Source organism: Lygodium microphyllum, chromosome 14 (genome assembly GCF_053477565.2).
Source record: "Lygodium microphyllum isolate KBCC chromosome 14, Lygodium_microphyllum_v1.1.10, whole genome shotgun sequence".
Taxonomy (NCBI): domain Eukaryota; kingdom Viridiplantae; phylum Streptophyta; class Polypodiopsida; order Schizaeales; family Lygodiaceae; genus Lygodium; species Lygodium microphyllum.
The window spans coordinates 150,391,734-150,407,418 of NC_141148.1; the positions used below are offsets into that span (position 1 = coordinate 150,391,734).

The 15,685-nt window shown below is 40.8% G+C and overlaps 1 protein-coding gene across 4 annotated transcripts in view; it reads left to right on the top strand.

The window, feature by feature from the left end:
* Window positions 1–15,360, top strand: part of LOC148026232 (MADS-box protein SOC1-like) — a 91,502-nt gene extending 76,142 nt beyond the window's left edge. For 3 of the 4 annotated variants that reach the window (XM_087693518.1, XM_087693520.1, XM_087693519.1), the window contains 2 exons: window positions 14,462–14,784; window positions 14,928–15,360. In XM_087693518.1, the coding sequence (XP_087549644.1) occupies window positions 14,462–14,784; window positions 14,928–15,042 (438 nt within the window). In that variant the 3' untranslated portion in view covers window positions 15,043–15,360. The remainder of the gene's footprint in view (window positions 1–14,461; window positions 14,785–14,927) is intronic. The other variant, XM_087693521.1, reaches the window with a different exon arrangement.
* Window positions 15,361–15,685: the final 325 nt, after the last annotated feature.

The following is a 15,685-nucleotide window of genomic DNA, read 5'->3' on the forward strand; positions in this document are numbered from 1 at the left end:
TATAGGAGCACTAAGTCACCTTGTTCAAATTCGCGTTGCTTGACATGCTTGTCAAACCAGCTCAGCATCGTTCCTTCTCACTTATGAGTGCATGAGTGCCTAGAAGGCGAGTCTCTGAGAGGCGTTCGAGTGCAACTAGGCATTGTGTCCATGCCTCCTTTCCTTCCCATCGCTCCTGAAGTGCAATTAGTAGGCTAGGCACGAAGAATTATACAGGGAAAATTGCTTCGATTCCGTAGGTCAACCTAAAGGGGGTCTATCCGACAGCCATTTTGTAAGCTGTGGGGTAAGCCCACAAGGCTGCCATCATCTTGTTATCTCAGTCACTGTGTGAGGCCGAGACTACCTTGGTTAGGACATTGACAAGAATCTTATTTGTGGATTCTACCTATCCATTTGCTTGAGGGTAGTATGGGGAGAATTTTCGATGGATAATTAGGAAGGTGGATAGGAGATGAGCTATCACTTCATTGATGAAGTGCGTCCCCTAGTCACTAACTAGTTCGATGGGGTATCCGAATTGTGAGATCACCTGCTCCCATAAGAACTTGGCAGTCGTTCGAGCATCGTTATTTCGTATTGCTCTCGCCTTTACTCACTTCATTAGGTAGTCTATGGCCACAATGATGTATTTGGCCTAAGTGCAGCGGGGCTTATGGGTCCTATGAAGTCGATTCCCCATTTTTCGAAGGGTTGTCGTGCAATGATTGGGATCAACTCCATTTGATCCTTGCGAATAGGGACCTTCATCATCGCTGACATTCGTCACAATGCTTAACAAATTGTGCGGCATCATGGAACAGTGTTGGCCACCATAGTTGAGATTGCAACACCTTGCGGGCTGTCGTGTCTCTGCTAAAGTGTCCACTAGCAATCCCACTATGTGCCTCTGAGAGCATATCGTACATCTCATGTTCGCACATGCATCTACGCAACAATCCATCTTGCCTTAAGTGATACAGCTGGCCTGCTATCAACTAGTGGGGTTGGATTTTGAGAATAAGTCACCTCAGCCTTGCCTTCTCTATTGGTTGTTCAGGCAGTCCGTGTTCAAGCACTTGGACTATGTCATCTACCCAATATGGCATTAGATCGGCCTTGAATAAATCTCTCCCATTGGAGAGGTTAAAGAGATGGGCGTCTGGCAATTCATCGGTAATGCCTTCTCCAACGAATTCTCTTGTGCGGATGTGTGACATATGATCAGCCATGTAGTGTTGTTTTCCCTTCCATACAATCAAGAGAAGTCAAACTCCAAAAGTAGAAGGAGCCACCGAGCTATGCATCTTGTAGCGCAAGGTTTGGTCACTAGGTATAGCAAGGCTTGATGGTCCACAAAGAAGGTAAAGGGTGTAGCCGCTCTTGTCTATTCAGATTTGCATAAGCTTTCTGCCTATCCTTGGCAGCTCTAATGTCTTGCCTGATGGTCTTAACATGCTCATCCATTTCCTCTAGCATTTTCTTGGAAGCCTCTACCCTTAAGGTAGGTTATGAAAAATTCAATGGAGTATGACTGCCATGCCCATACAATGCTTGGAAAGATGTCATTTGAATGCTTTGTTGGTAAGAAGCATTATAGGCAAACTCTACCAATGGTAGATAATGCATCCATTTCTTGGGTTTGTAGAAGCAATATGCTCTAAGAATATCTTCAATGACTTTGTTGACTCTCTTTGTTTGGCCATTAGTTTGAGGGGGATAGGATGTATTGAGTCCCAATGGCTTCAAATATCCCTCTCTAGAAGTGAGATGTGAAGAGAGAGTCGTGGTTACTAATGATCCTTTTGGGCAACCCATCGAGTGTGAAAATATCCTTAATAAATAATCTGGCAATATCCTAAGCTTTATAGTTGTCTTGACTGGAATAAGATGTGCAACCTTGATGAGCATATCTACTATAACTATAATTGAATTGTATCCTCCCTGAAGTGAAGGTAATCCAACAACAAAGTCCATGCTGATAAATTCCCACTTCATTTGAGGAATGTTAAGAGGTTGTAGCTTTCCAGGCATCTTGACATGCTCTACCTTAATGTAGTAGCAAAACAAGCATTCCGTGACATAATTAAGCACATCTATCTTAAGTTTTTCCCAACGAAAGCTCTTTCTAACTGTGTTGAGGGTCTTAACATATCTGGGATGGCCTGAAAAGGGGGAGTCATGTGCTTCCCAAAGTATTCTTTGTTTAAGTTTCTTTCTTGAGGGAATGCATAATCTTGTCCATTGAAAGAGAATTTTTGAAACTTGATCTTAAGTTTGGGGTTTTGGTCCTTTTCCAAAATATCCTGTATAATCTTTAGATATTCTGGGTCATGGCTAGCTTCCTCCTTAGCTAATTCAAGGATAGGGTTACTAGGCATTGACACCATAGTCGCTAATGATTCCACCATTGAAGGTTCCTCCATAATAAGAGAATTGAGGAATTGACTTGCAACTTAAGGCATCAGCGACCACATTCTCCTTACCATGTATATACCTAATCTCAAATTCATACTCTTGTAGAACCTCAATCTAACGGCATTGCCTCATATTGAGGTCGGCTTGGGTGAAGATCCATTTGAGGCTCTTGAGGTCTGGGACCAAAGAGAGCTTGTTGCCAAGCAAATAGTGTCACCAAAGTTTGAGAGTATGAATAACTGCTAGCAACTCCAGGTTGTGAGTAGCATAAATTTTTTCATGGTTTTTTAGCTTCCTCAAAGAATATGCTATAGGATGACCTTCTTGCATTAGTACACAGCCTAGTGCAAGTGAGCTAGCATATGTGCCAATTTCAAAATCCTTGCTCAAGTTAGGGAGTTTCAGAATTGGTGTTGTCACTAAGTTATACTTAAGTTGATCAAAACTTGATTGTTTGGTGGGCGTCCACACTATGGCAACCTGCTTTTTTAGTAGATTGGTGAGGGGTGCTGCAATTAAGGCATAGTTCTTAATGAAGATCCTATACCATCCTGTTAGGCCAAGAAAACTACGCACTTCTTTGACAGTGGTTGGTGGAGGCCACTCTTGGACATCCTTAACCTTTGTAGGGTCTATAAACATTCCCCCTTCTGTCACAATAAACCCAAGATATTCAATTTGTCTCTTGAGGAAGGTACATTTTTTCTTCTTAGCATAGAGCTTGTGTGACCTCATGCTCTCAAGGACAATGCAAACTTGGGGTTCATGATTCTCCTATTCCTTGGAATAAACCAAGGTGTCATCAGAGAAGACAAGTACAAAATCATCAAGATATGGTCTAAAAATGTCATGCATTACCCTATTAAATGTAGCAAGGGCATTAGTCAATCCAAAGGACATTATTGTGAATTGAAAATGACCATATTTAGTATTGAATGCCATCTTAGAAATATCCTCATCCTTGATGCGGATCTAGTAGTACCTTGACCTCAAATCAATTTCACAGAAGATTTTTGCTCCCTGTAATCAATCAAGTAACTCATCTATCCTTGGATAGGATATTTATTCTTGATGGTTATTTGTTTCAGGCCTCCATAATCAATGAAAAGGCGAAGTGTTCCATCCTTCTTCTTTTGGAGCTGCCCAAGGAGAATTGTTGGGGTGTATGTACCCTTGGTCCAATAGCTGTTTGAGTTGTTCTTTTAACTTGATAGCTTCAGGAATGGACATCTTGTAGGGACTTTTTGCAATCGGTGCAACACATGGCATCAACTTAATCTCATGGTCAACTTCCCTAAGAGGTGGTAATTCTATCAATTCTTGTGGGAATTCATCTACGTACTCTTTTAACCATGATGGTTCTTCATTGGAGTCCTCTACCTATTCGAGCTTCTTTAGCTTGATCAAATAGATCGGTAATCCTTTCCTTTTCACTTGAGCCATTTGCGTTGCCTTGGCTAGCTAGATCTTTGGTTTACCGACTTCTCCTTGAGTTATAGCTAACTCACATTTAGGATTTCGAAAGGAAACTTGGCCCTTTCAACAATGGATGTGAGCATCATTGGGGACTAGCCAATCCATCCCAAGTAGAAACTCATGGACCCCTAGATTTATTATCCTAAACTTAACAAATGTTGGCTCTTTAGTCGTTTGTCTAGTGCAAGTAATTTCTCACCCATTTGCTAATTCGACAAGCAAAGTAGGTGCAACTATAGTGGCTATTCCTAACCTTCTTGCACAAGCTGGTGAAATGAAGGAATGAGTACTACCACAATTAATCAGGGTTTTTAATTTCTTACCTTGGTAATCTGATGGAGTTTGGATCATCAAAAATTGGTGATTTGGCCCCATTTTATGGAGAGTGGCATGAACTGATCTCCTCTCAATCTCAATTTCCATGGACTGGTCTTCTTCTTCATTAATTACCTTAATGGTGACATTGGAAGTTTTTGCCCTTCCCATTGCTGCACATCTGCAGTCATGGGTAGCCCTGGCTTGCCCACTAAATTTTCATCGACGATGATCTTCACCAAGTTTAGGACACTCTCTTTTGAAGTGCCCAAGTTCCTTGTAGTAAAAACATCACAGATTTTGGTCGCTTTGTTGTGTGGGGACAAAGTCATTAATTGCATTTGCCTTCAACTTCTTGCGTTGGCCTTAACTCTGTCCTTGTGCCCTTTTAAATTGAGCTTTTGACATCCCTAGATTTTGGTCATTGTGAGACCAAGGTTTATTATTCATGGATTTTAGCTGGACTTCTTGGGCAATGGATCCCGATCTTATCAATGCATCTTGTAAATTTGAAGGATACATGGATTCCAATCGAGTGTTCATTGGTGGATTCACCCCATCACAGAACCTAGAGACCCATCATGTTGGTTCTTCTGCGATAACTTGAAGAATTCACAACAATCCTGAACATGATATGAAATATGAGGAATTAGCTCCATGCCTCGTAGCTTTGGAAGCAACAACAATCCAAAAGTGAGTAAAAGAAAAAAAAAATCTAGTGAAAACATCACTTCACTCTTCCTGATGTATTCTTATCTTGACTGTGTTATTTGTTGGTCTGCTATATGATACCAACTGTAATGTGTCTCGACCTTGACACATTTTTCTAGCCCATCGGGAGGAAAATCTAAAGGATGCCTCTTGGCACTCTTGAAGAATGTCATAGGTTTAGTTAGATAGCACCTCCTGAGTCTCCCTCACAATGAAATGTATCAACCAACCCTCTAAGGATCAACCTGATTTTTTTGGGGTTCTAACAGATAGGTCATTCTAGCAACCTTCTAGCATGATCCACTTTGCGTAGAACATTTGAATCAAAGTAGACCCGTACCACACTTGCTTCAAAGGGAATGGGAAACGAGAGGAATGCACTACTCAACCTCTCTGTCAATAGGGAAAAGTACCATTTTGGCCCCCTAAAATAGTATGAGCTAGGGTTCTAACCTAGACATCCTAAGATCAACATCTTTATTGACTTTTCGAGAAGCCTCTTGGCTCACCGGGACCACCCACCCATTCGGTGTATCCGTCAGGGATTTGTACCCACCCGCTTCCCTTGGTGATAGGAACATTTTTAGTTTTCTTTAAATTACCTAAGAGGATATTTATGATGACATATACAAATAGCTTCATTGATTACTCCCATTAGATACACGTTCCTTCATGTAACCTTATGCATAGACATGAAGACAGTATCACACAAGTTTTTTTTTTCAAGGAAAAGTAATTATTATATTGATAATCCATATGAAGTACAAGTTTTCGTCCACTGTATGATCCTGAAATCCCTAAGGATGTTGTTTAATTTTTCCTCCAAGATTCCACCCTTGCACTAGTAACATGGGCCTTGAGAATCCATCTCGAGTCACATAGACCATTTGAGTAGGACTCGGAGGTTTGGGATTTATAGCCAGAGCCCCCGTGGCACCCAAGCATCCTCCTACAATCAAACTAATCCACAGAGAGACCTCTCCTGGTGGGTTCGATCCACATTTCCGTCATGATTAGTTAGAACCCCTTGGATAGGGTTGGCGGCTAGCTAGGGGTGGCTTGGCATATCCCTCTAGGAATTTAACTTGATTCATTATACAAGATTTCTATGAGAGATTTGGTCAAACAATCCTTTCACAAGCAGTGCTTCTAAAATTGCAAGCACAAACAATAATGTGGGGAAGTTCTCAAAACACCTGCTAAGGTGGTGCTTGTTTTTAAATACTTAGCATTCAACATTCGGATTTTTCTTGCCTTGATATCAACTGCAATGCCCACTATGGGGATAGGGAATACCCTTGCTTCATCCCTCATTCTTATACAATAAGAACAAGAATTTACACAATTGGATTGACATCCAATTGGCAACACCCATTAGTTTTCGAATGGTAAATTTTTCTAGGTTCTATAATTCTTGGGTTGGGTTTTTGATAAGATCTAGATAATCCAATCTAAGATCCACAAGGATAGCTTGAGGGTGGCTCCACCCTCTTGAGAATCCATTATAAATTTGAATTCCCCTCCAGCTTCTGTTAAGAGTTTCTTCCCTTTAGGGTTCCAAGGTGAAAATCTTTTGCTCAATCCTCTTGCGAGGGTAAGGGGTAACCTAGTTCATTTTAATTAGCTTTTGTCCAATTGCAAGCATTAGGTATGTTATTTGATTAGTGGAGAGAGTCCTTTATTTGACATTTAATGCATCACTTTAAGTGGTATTATGCCCAGAAAGTTTGTCTAGAGATTCTTGAATCTAGTACCGATTACTGACATCGTCTGATCTTTTTGCTTATGTTGGTTCATCGACTAAAACTAATTCGACTTTGTCATGCTTTTCGATCTATCATGTGGTTGAATTCTTAGTTTGTTATTGTAGGAAGAATGGCCTAGCACTTTTTCATATTACAAGCTAGATTTAGTACAAATTACGATGAAGACCACATCTTATGCACAATCAAAATTATATCTACGATATCAAGAGAAAGAGGATGCAAGATTTAACACCCTTGTGTCTGAGATGCCATTCCTTACAATAATTCAATTCTAAAATATGCATCTTACAACCAAATGATATTGGCACATACATCTTAAGAGTTCAACTTTACAAGTCAAAGATGAAAAATGTTATCTCTTCCTATGAGTTACTTAACACATTTATCCACTCTTCGTGTGGGGATTTATGCAAGCTTTGTTAGTTGCGTGATTTTATGAGTGTGAATGACCTACGAATTACAAGTTGCACTTCTACAAAAATAGCTCTAATATCCACACCATTTTATTTAATTCCAAGCAAGAAAACATGAGCATTTCAATAGACCATTTCCATGTAAGATCATTTCAATGCAAGTATGATCTTTCGCAAAACGTATCCTTTTCCTTTATCTCCTATTCTCTACGTAGGAAAGATTATCATGGTTATTCAAGGATGTATTATCTACACTTGAACTTAAGTTGTAACTCCGTTGGTGTTTGCGGGATTCCCATCAGCACGAGGCAATCTTTGCTTGGGGGCCATCCTAGGATACCTTTCCTTGCACGTGTGTCCGATGGCTTGCTGATTATATGACTCACAAAATTAGTGCATGGGAACCCCTCTCAAGAGGGGAAGCTTTTGGAAACTTCTTCTCTCTCACTCATTCTCTCTCTCTTCTTGGCTACGCAGCTCGACAGGGGGAGGGTAGGGTATCCCATCATCCACCGTAGGGGGGAAAGGTATTTATAGGGAGAAAGGAGAAGGGGGGGGGGTGTTATGGGGGGTGGCAGTGCCCCTCTCCTCCCCCTCCACTTGAGGGTTTGCATGGCGGTGGCCAGTTTTGGACCGCCTAGGTGGAGGAGCTGGGGAGGGACAGTAGGGGGAAGAGACGGGGGAGGTGGCTCCCTCATCTCCATCATCGTCGTCTTCTTGTTTGCTTCCCCTCCCTTGCGCTAGTTGGCGGTGTCACAGGGGGAGGGGGAGTAAAAAAAATTTAAATAAGACTAGCGAAAAGAATGCTATTCGGGAGAGGGGGTGGTTCCTATGGAACACACAAAAAAGGGGGGGGGTTTACATATGGCATGGGCAAGAATTAATTTGTACACTTGATCATGGAATGCCTATGGCATATGCTACTCACAATGGCCAGTAAAAGGATATCCCTTGCAATGAATAGAGACCGAAATAAGTATGATAAGTATTTGTATCAATTCGTTCCTCACATGAGATACTTCCTATATCACAAACTTAATCATAGATTTAGTTCCCCTAAGGCCATAAATCCTTAGCCTCTGAGTATCCTACAATACCTCTTGAAATCTAAACTTAGTCTCCCACTAAGGCAATAACTTGTAGAGAGAATCTTCCCCTAGATAAATATGCCATTTTCCTTGAGAGTGTGACCCGAGTTTGATATCAAATGGTGATTAAAGAGTAGAGGCTACCTCCTCTCGTTTTTGGCTATATAGTAAGTGGTAACTTATGAAGGCTAGATGAAACAAATATTCATGCTCTCATAATCACAATAGCAAATCTAACCTTTAAGCTCCTTCTTAAGTCTCTAGTTCACATCTCTTGAAAAATCCATTAATAACTTGGTTGCCACAATCTTTCATGTGCAACTATGATATATTGAAGCCTCCCTATCTGATGCTTCTTCCAATGCTCCTCATGTGTGGAAGAAGAGCCCTCATAATGAGCCCACCAATAAAGCTTTTCTCGAGCAATGTGACCTCAGTCTTGTGATGAATACCAAGACACCTTCACTCTAGATAGGATCCCATATCCTTCTCACCAAATAAAGTTCCTAATAAGGCACTTCATTTGACCAATGCAAGATATAGCTGGAAGTGATGTACCACATAGTTTGTAGAAGGACTTGGCTAATGACCATTACTCTTTCTACTAATGAAAGCCTCGCCGAGCTCCAATATAGGATTTTTTGTCTCATGATTAGAAGAAGAGGTGCCAAAAACTACTTTGAGGTCATGTCAGTCCCTACATTTCATCCAATATATCTCACCATGTGAAATCCTTGTGCAAGTTGCCATTTTGGTTGTCTAATGCCACTTACCTAGGAACCATATATTGAATCTTCAAGCTATGCATCAATCATAGTCCTACCTCAATCCCCAAAAAACCGAAGATAGATACTTGTGCTTTGGATAAAACTATGCTAGCAGTGGGAGAAAACCTTGGAACACTCTCTAAAAGAAATATAAGGAGACTATTTGTTAGAGAAATCGAGATCCTTTACTTATAAGAGGTGATAAAACCATTTGTCTCATTGCTCATTGTAGCTTGTCCATGTGTTGGTCTCCTATCCATATTCCCATTTAGGACTTTAGGAAAATGCCTCACACAGTTAGCCACTCCCCATCTAATAGAGCATTCATTTTCATTGGTTAGAAGCATCAATAACTTCAACTTTGGAATTGTCTCAATCAAAAGGAAGAAACTTTGCATCACTCCTTCAAGATATTTGTAACTAGAACACATTGGTCATGAGAAAACATCTTGCTTCAATGGAGCTCTTCACCATTAGTTGCTATTTTCATTCCTAGGTCAATTTTAAATTCTATACTTGTGAGATCCTCATGAACTGTTATAGCTACATTGGCCATTACACTCTACTTTCTTCTTCAAAGTACACCAAACTATAAGCCCATTCTAGATTATACATCCAGTCCTTTTGAGAAGGATAGATCTAGTCTTCATAATACCGGGTATTTACTTGCACTACTACATGTGGATCTCACTCTGTTGGTTTTTCTCTTTATAGAAGTGAATACCTATCTTATGCTCTCCTTCCATCTAGTTCCACATCATAACTCGAATAATCCACCTTGCATTCCTACATCGACCTCATTTTCCTTCTTTGAGCATGGCACCTTCTAAACATTCCTTAGGGGGTCTTCTATTTTGTCTTGTTTTTGTCTTTTCAAAAAAAAGGAGTGGAACATCTCTCAAGCACACTTATAGTACATTCTTTTCTTCTAATGACCTTAAACATTTGTATATGGTGTGGAGTATCTAGTACATGAGAAATATCTAGATAAGGAAGTCCACACATTCAGTAGTTATTATTTGCTCTAACACATCTGTCTTCCACGGTCTCATCAAAACCTCGTCCCATACATGCTACCCTTTTTTCTTTTCTTCCAAATAAGTGTTGGCATTATCCAAGGAAAGAGAGGGGAACCCAACTTTCCTAGCCATAAGGGAATTTGATGGAGCATAATGCACTTTCTTTAAAAAGGTCATCCAAGGAGAGCTTTCTACAAAAATATATTCAACATCAATAAAATAAACCCTGCAATCAAAGGTAGACTATCGTGGACAAACAAAAATCCAGTCTAACTCTCTTCTATTGTTTCAAACGTCCTAGTCATCTACGATCCTCTCTAGAAAACATGAATTCTCCTCAAACCCTTCTTTAAAAGATTAAGGATGTAACGGAACTAAGGCTTTTAAAAACATACTTTCTTTCGCATGGTTTTTAATTACAAGGGTTAAACCCTCATCCACATGACTTACCATGTTCAAGTATCCAAAAGGACATGTATCTCAACCACTAACCTTATCCTCCTTGCCCAATATGAGCATTTCAAGCCACAAGCATAAGCCCATAATGCAAAATATTAATGTCTTGAATCTTAATTGACCACAAGATCTCATATACATTTAGGTTACACCCTTATGCTCCCATGTTCACCTTCATGATTAGTGTTCCCAAAATCAAAATATTGAATCTTGAAGTCTTGCATTAGTCATGCTCTTTTCTCAATTCAAAGAAACCCAAGTTAGCTACCTATCATTCTAATCAAAGTGTTGCTAGCCATGGAAGAAATTCATAGAACTGTCTCCTAGAAAGGTGCAATGAAACTAGTTGCTAAAACCATGTAGATCATTTGTGTCAAGAGGCACAAATCTTTTCTTGTTGCCGCTCACCATAGCTTGTCCATGCATCAATCTACTATAGTACATATTCCCATTTAAGGCTTCAAGAAGAAGCTTCACAAGAGTTTATGTGATAGTAGGAGATTTCACATTGATTGTGAGGATCATGTCTTTTTCCTCTCCAATGCCTAGTACAATTGTATGCAAATAGGGCATTTATGTGAGTGAGTATCCAAAAATGATAGAAACTAAGGGGTTGGAGGATCATGCTTGCAATAAAAATCCTTTGCAATAGAATTATGAGAGGTCATGACTAGCCAAACTAGTCTATGAGTGAAGCCTTCCCTTTCCATGTGAAGTAGCTCAATTCATTTTTTGTGCCCCTTAATGACTCTCATGAGGATAACCTAGTTTGTAAATGAGGGCAAGCCTTTCTTTTCTTTTTGTTGGTTTTGGATGGGAGGAGGAGGGGGGGGATGACTCTTTCCTAGTACACTACTGTATTGTTGTTAGACCATGTGGACAAGGGGGATGCATGGATACACATCAATATGGGCCAAAGCATAGAGCACAAGAAACTTTTTCCACTTGAACTAATGGTAGAGGTAACAACAAATCCCCCTTGCAAATGGGCCAACCTATTATCTCAAAAAGGGTTATCTAAAAAAGTGGAAAAGTATCCACACACCCTTTGCAAACTATTTGGACAAAACTTTCCACATGCTCAAATGTCAAGTTCATTGCCTTCTCATTAAGTTGTGGTGAGTTTAAATTCATAGCTAGCAAACATGTGAAGTAATGGGTGCTTGGGCAGGGGACTAAAAGCCACATCATGCCCAAGTACATGGACTTGTGATTATGCTACTACGAGGATTTTAGGTTTGCATGACCACATGCAAATTCTAGTGGCAAAGAGAGAGAATACAAAAAAGGAGGAAAGAGAATTAAAAAAAGGAAAAAATAGCATTAAAAAAGGAAGAGAGAGAAGCTCTTCCATTGATGTTTGGGGGAGAGTGGCATATCCCTTACTTGAATCCCAATCATGGCTACCTTCTTCACAAAGGCCTCATCAGAGAGGAAAGAGGTATTAAGTGTGAAGTGGGGAGGGGCACATGGTTGGAGGTTGCTGCCTCGTTCAAGGGATGCTGGGCAAGTCTGCCCCCAATCCACCAATCTTGTTAGGTTTTATAGAAGCTATCAAGTTTGCATGCGTGATGACTAGGGCTCAAGTGCTTGTTGTGCCACATGTAGGGAATTATCACGCCTTCATTGACTATAGCTACTAGATCTTGCAAGGTGCAACAGTGAGATAAAGTGCTCTTGTGCTTCTTTCTCTTCTTAGATCATGTTAGCTATACCATGGGAGTGATCAATGGGGAGGATGGTCATGTTCTAATATCTTGCCTAAATTGCAAGGGCTTGAAGCACATTTTCTCTCCAAAACTCCCATTGTTTGGCTCTCTTAGTAGAGATGTTGGACGCACAAGCTAAGATGAGCAACAAGGTTTCACCTCAAGCATTAACTATGACAACCACAACTCCATCATCACCCCTTTTCCAAGAAAGTGTTTGGCTGAGCTCTTCTTTGACTAAGAGCATAAGTCTTGTACCTCTAAACTAGCACAAAGCATACTTACTTATGTATATTGGACCCACAACCTCTAACATTCTAAGAGAGATACTTAAACTTGGGTGTGCACTTCGGCTATTCAAAATAGTGTATTCGAGGTATCCAAAAGTTCAAGGTTATCAATGGAAACATAGTAATTGCAATCCACTAGAGGGTTATGTGCAAGCTTCTTGAGTGACACTTGACTAGAGCTCTTGTTGCTTGCAACCTTCTTTACCTACATCTTACTAGGTTGGATGTTTTCCTTATTGGAGCTATCTTCTTTGGGTTTTAATTTATGCTTTTGATTTTTTTCAGGTGCACTCTTATCTGTTGGGGCGCGTTTAGAGAATGAGGTAGAGGGCTTCTCTGGGGGACCACAAGACTGGGGCTATGATTCCTTTTATTTGGGCTCATTCATGGCTTGTGGCTTTGCTTGAGGGCATGCAATAGCCATTGATTGGTTAGCACCCTAGATTGTCTGATTTCCCCCTTCTTGTGTAGCATCTAGTTTTTTCTCCTATGTCATCTAAGTGGACATGTTCGGGTAAAATGGCTGCTTCTTCTACAAAGGCAACATGTGTTTAGGAGGAGGGCAAACTTGATAGAGAAAATGCTTTCCATGCCAAAAGCATCTTGCAATTGAAGGAAATCTAAAGGTTCTTTTCACTTATCCCATATAGGATGCACACTATGCGCTCACTTCTGACTTAACCCATGGCAATTGTAATAGTGGGTGTGTAGAGGACTTTGTCAAATGAGGTTGCAATGGTTGACACCTCTCCATCAAGCCAGAGAGGGAGGTCTAATAGAGTGACCCATACTAGGCATTTATGGAGAAGAACCCCTTTAGGAGAAAAGGAAGAAGACTAAGGAAGAGCATAGATAATGTTACCTTTGAAGACAACCATGGAGGCCAAGATCCAAACACATTCTGATTTGGATGTGAGCATTGCCAGGAAGAAGCCTTTTCCGCTGAAGTGGGACTAAATGAGCATCACTTTGGCTTGATAGGCTCCTTCAAACCATCATAGGAACTCTTCTTCATTGGGGGTCTTCCCAAGAAGTAGAGGAAGACTCCTATTGTGAGGAGGTTGGTGTATCGTTGCTTGATTTTGTCCAATAGGAGGGAGATAGCTGCCTTGTGTACCTTAGCTTCATCCATAGCCTTCCCCTTTGCACTTAGTGTTTTTTTTTGCCTGGTCTTGATGCAAGGCATTGTCCAATTTCTCCCATATCTACATTGCATTCTTCCTGCATCTACTTGGGCTTGGGGGGTCCACCTTATAGGACATGTAAGATACTATGTGAGTTCAAAAGAAAGGGTATTATATTTAGTAAAATTTACAAGGTTATATTTTACAAAAATGATTTTTTAACTATAATTATAAAAAAATTATAAATTTAGCAAAGTAAAAAGGGTCATTTTAAAGTCTTATAACATGTAAAGAAAGGGTATTACTTAATATCCTTTGAATGCACATCATATTGATGATCTAAGGGGGCAGCTCTGCTAGCATCTCCTTTATCCTAGCCCTCTTGCTGACCCACATGAGCCCTCTGGGCTGACCCATTTTGCATGTGGGTCAGGCCAGGACACATGCCATTACTATCGCTTAACAGCGACGCCGCCATATGTGCTATTACTAAATCCCCACCACCACTAGCTCTATCCATCCTTTCTCAAGCCTTCGACCACCTACCTTGAGAGTTGAACGCTGCAAAATATCTACATTTTATAATTTTATTCGTACCTTAAACGGCTACCATCCATTTTGAAGAAGAACGGCTGCCTACCATACTATTAATTTAGAGCCTACTGGTTAGCGTAGGATTGAATATTGTCATCAGCGTATGATCCATACGCAATTGAATGTTGACATCAGTGTATGATCCCCATTGCAGCGATCGAAAAATGGCTGTACAATTTACAAAGGTAATGTTGATGTTTGTTTTGTTGGGTTCGGATATTGGAGATCAAGGGATGGGAGGTCACTGCCAGTGAATCGTCTCACATAAAACCTGGGTTTTTAACTTGTGGACACTGCAGGCCTAACAACTGTTCTTCTGGTTTCGTGCTGATGAAGGTTTCCGATGCAAGGAAGAGCGCCAAGTCAAACTCCAATCTTCTGGCGAGGGTAGCGGACCACCCTGCAAGCGCTGCTTCTCCTTCCCGGCCACAAGAACATCAACAGCAGCAGCAGCAACAACAACAACAACATCATCATCATCATCATCATCATCATCATTATCATCAGCACCCTCCATCTACCAATTACACGTATACTACCTTCCATGATCTCTTGGAGTTAACCGCCCAACAGCAACAGCTGCAAGATGACGACGAAGAAGAGGCTGTTTATAACTGCGCTCCACACTCAACCAGCTATAGTACCTCGTTGCAACTCTGGTGTCTCTCTCTCTCTCTCTCTCTCTCTCTCAATCAATCAATATTGAATCAAAGCTTGCCTCTGCTGCAGTTTCAGGCGACAGTAATTTAATCTCTTCCCTCAGCTTCTGATTACTATCCCCTTGTGTCTAATTATTATCCAGGGTGGACTCCAGTAGTGAGCAGAGCAACCGAGATCCTACCTTTCCACCAAAAAAGCCCAGATTTAGAATTAGCGAGGACCTCAACAGGCCTCCAGAGTATTGCAGCTTCGACTAGCCGACATGAAACAGTACTATGACCGGCTTTGGGAAATTCCTCATCTTTTTGCGAATACCAGCTGTAACTATGTGTCTTCTCGAGTCTCAGATTGCTCAAGGCTGATCGTAGTGGTCTATAGATAGATGTTTGTTTTTATGAGGAAACGTGAACTTTGAAAGGGCCTCGCGCAAGCGCAAGATTCCTTCATTGGATATGCTAGGAGTAATGATCTCTCTCTCTCTCTCTCTCTCTCTCTCTCTCTGTGTCTCTCACATTCTATTGATGCAAGCAACGCTAATTAATGTAGTTAGGAACGTGGTAAATTCAACAGATGAGAGAACTATTTATGTCAAAACGTATAAGTATAGCAGAGGAGGTCCCTGTAGCGATAGTCTTTCTCATCAATTGTACACGAAGGTAGTCACCAACTGGGAAGAGCGAGAGAGAGAAAGAGGAGAGCGTGCGTGTGAATGACTGTGTGTTGTGTATGCACATTTTCTGTGCGCTCATGCACAATTCATTCACCAAGTTTACTCTAAGCAAGCAGAACTGTCTGCGCCTACAACTGTGGAGCACCTAACCTCCTAATGACCCAATCAATGCATGGCAGAGAATAACGAGGAATGTATGGTTGGTGACTTCTTAATCCTCCTGCCTAAAT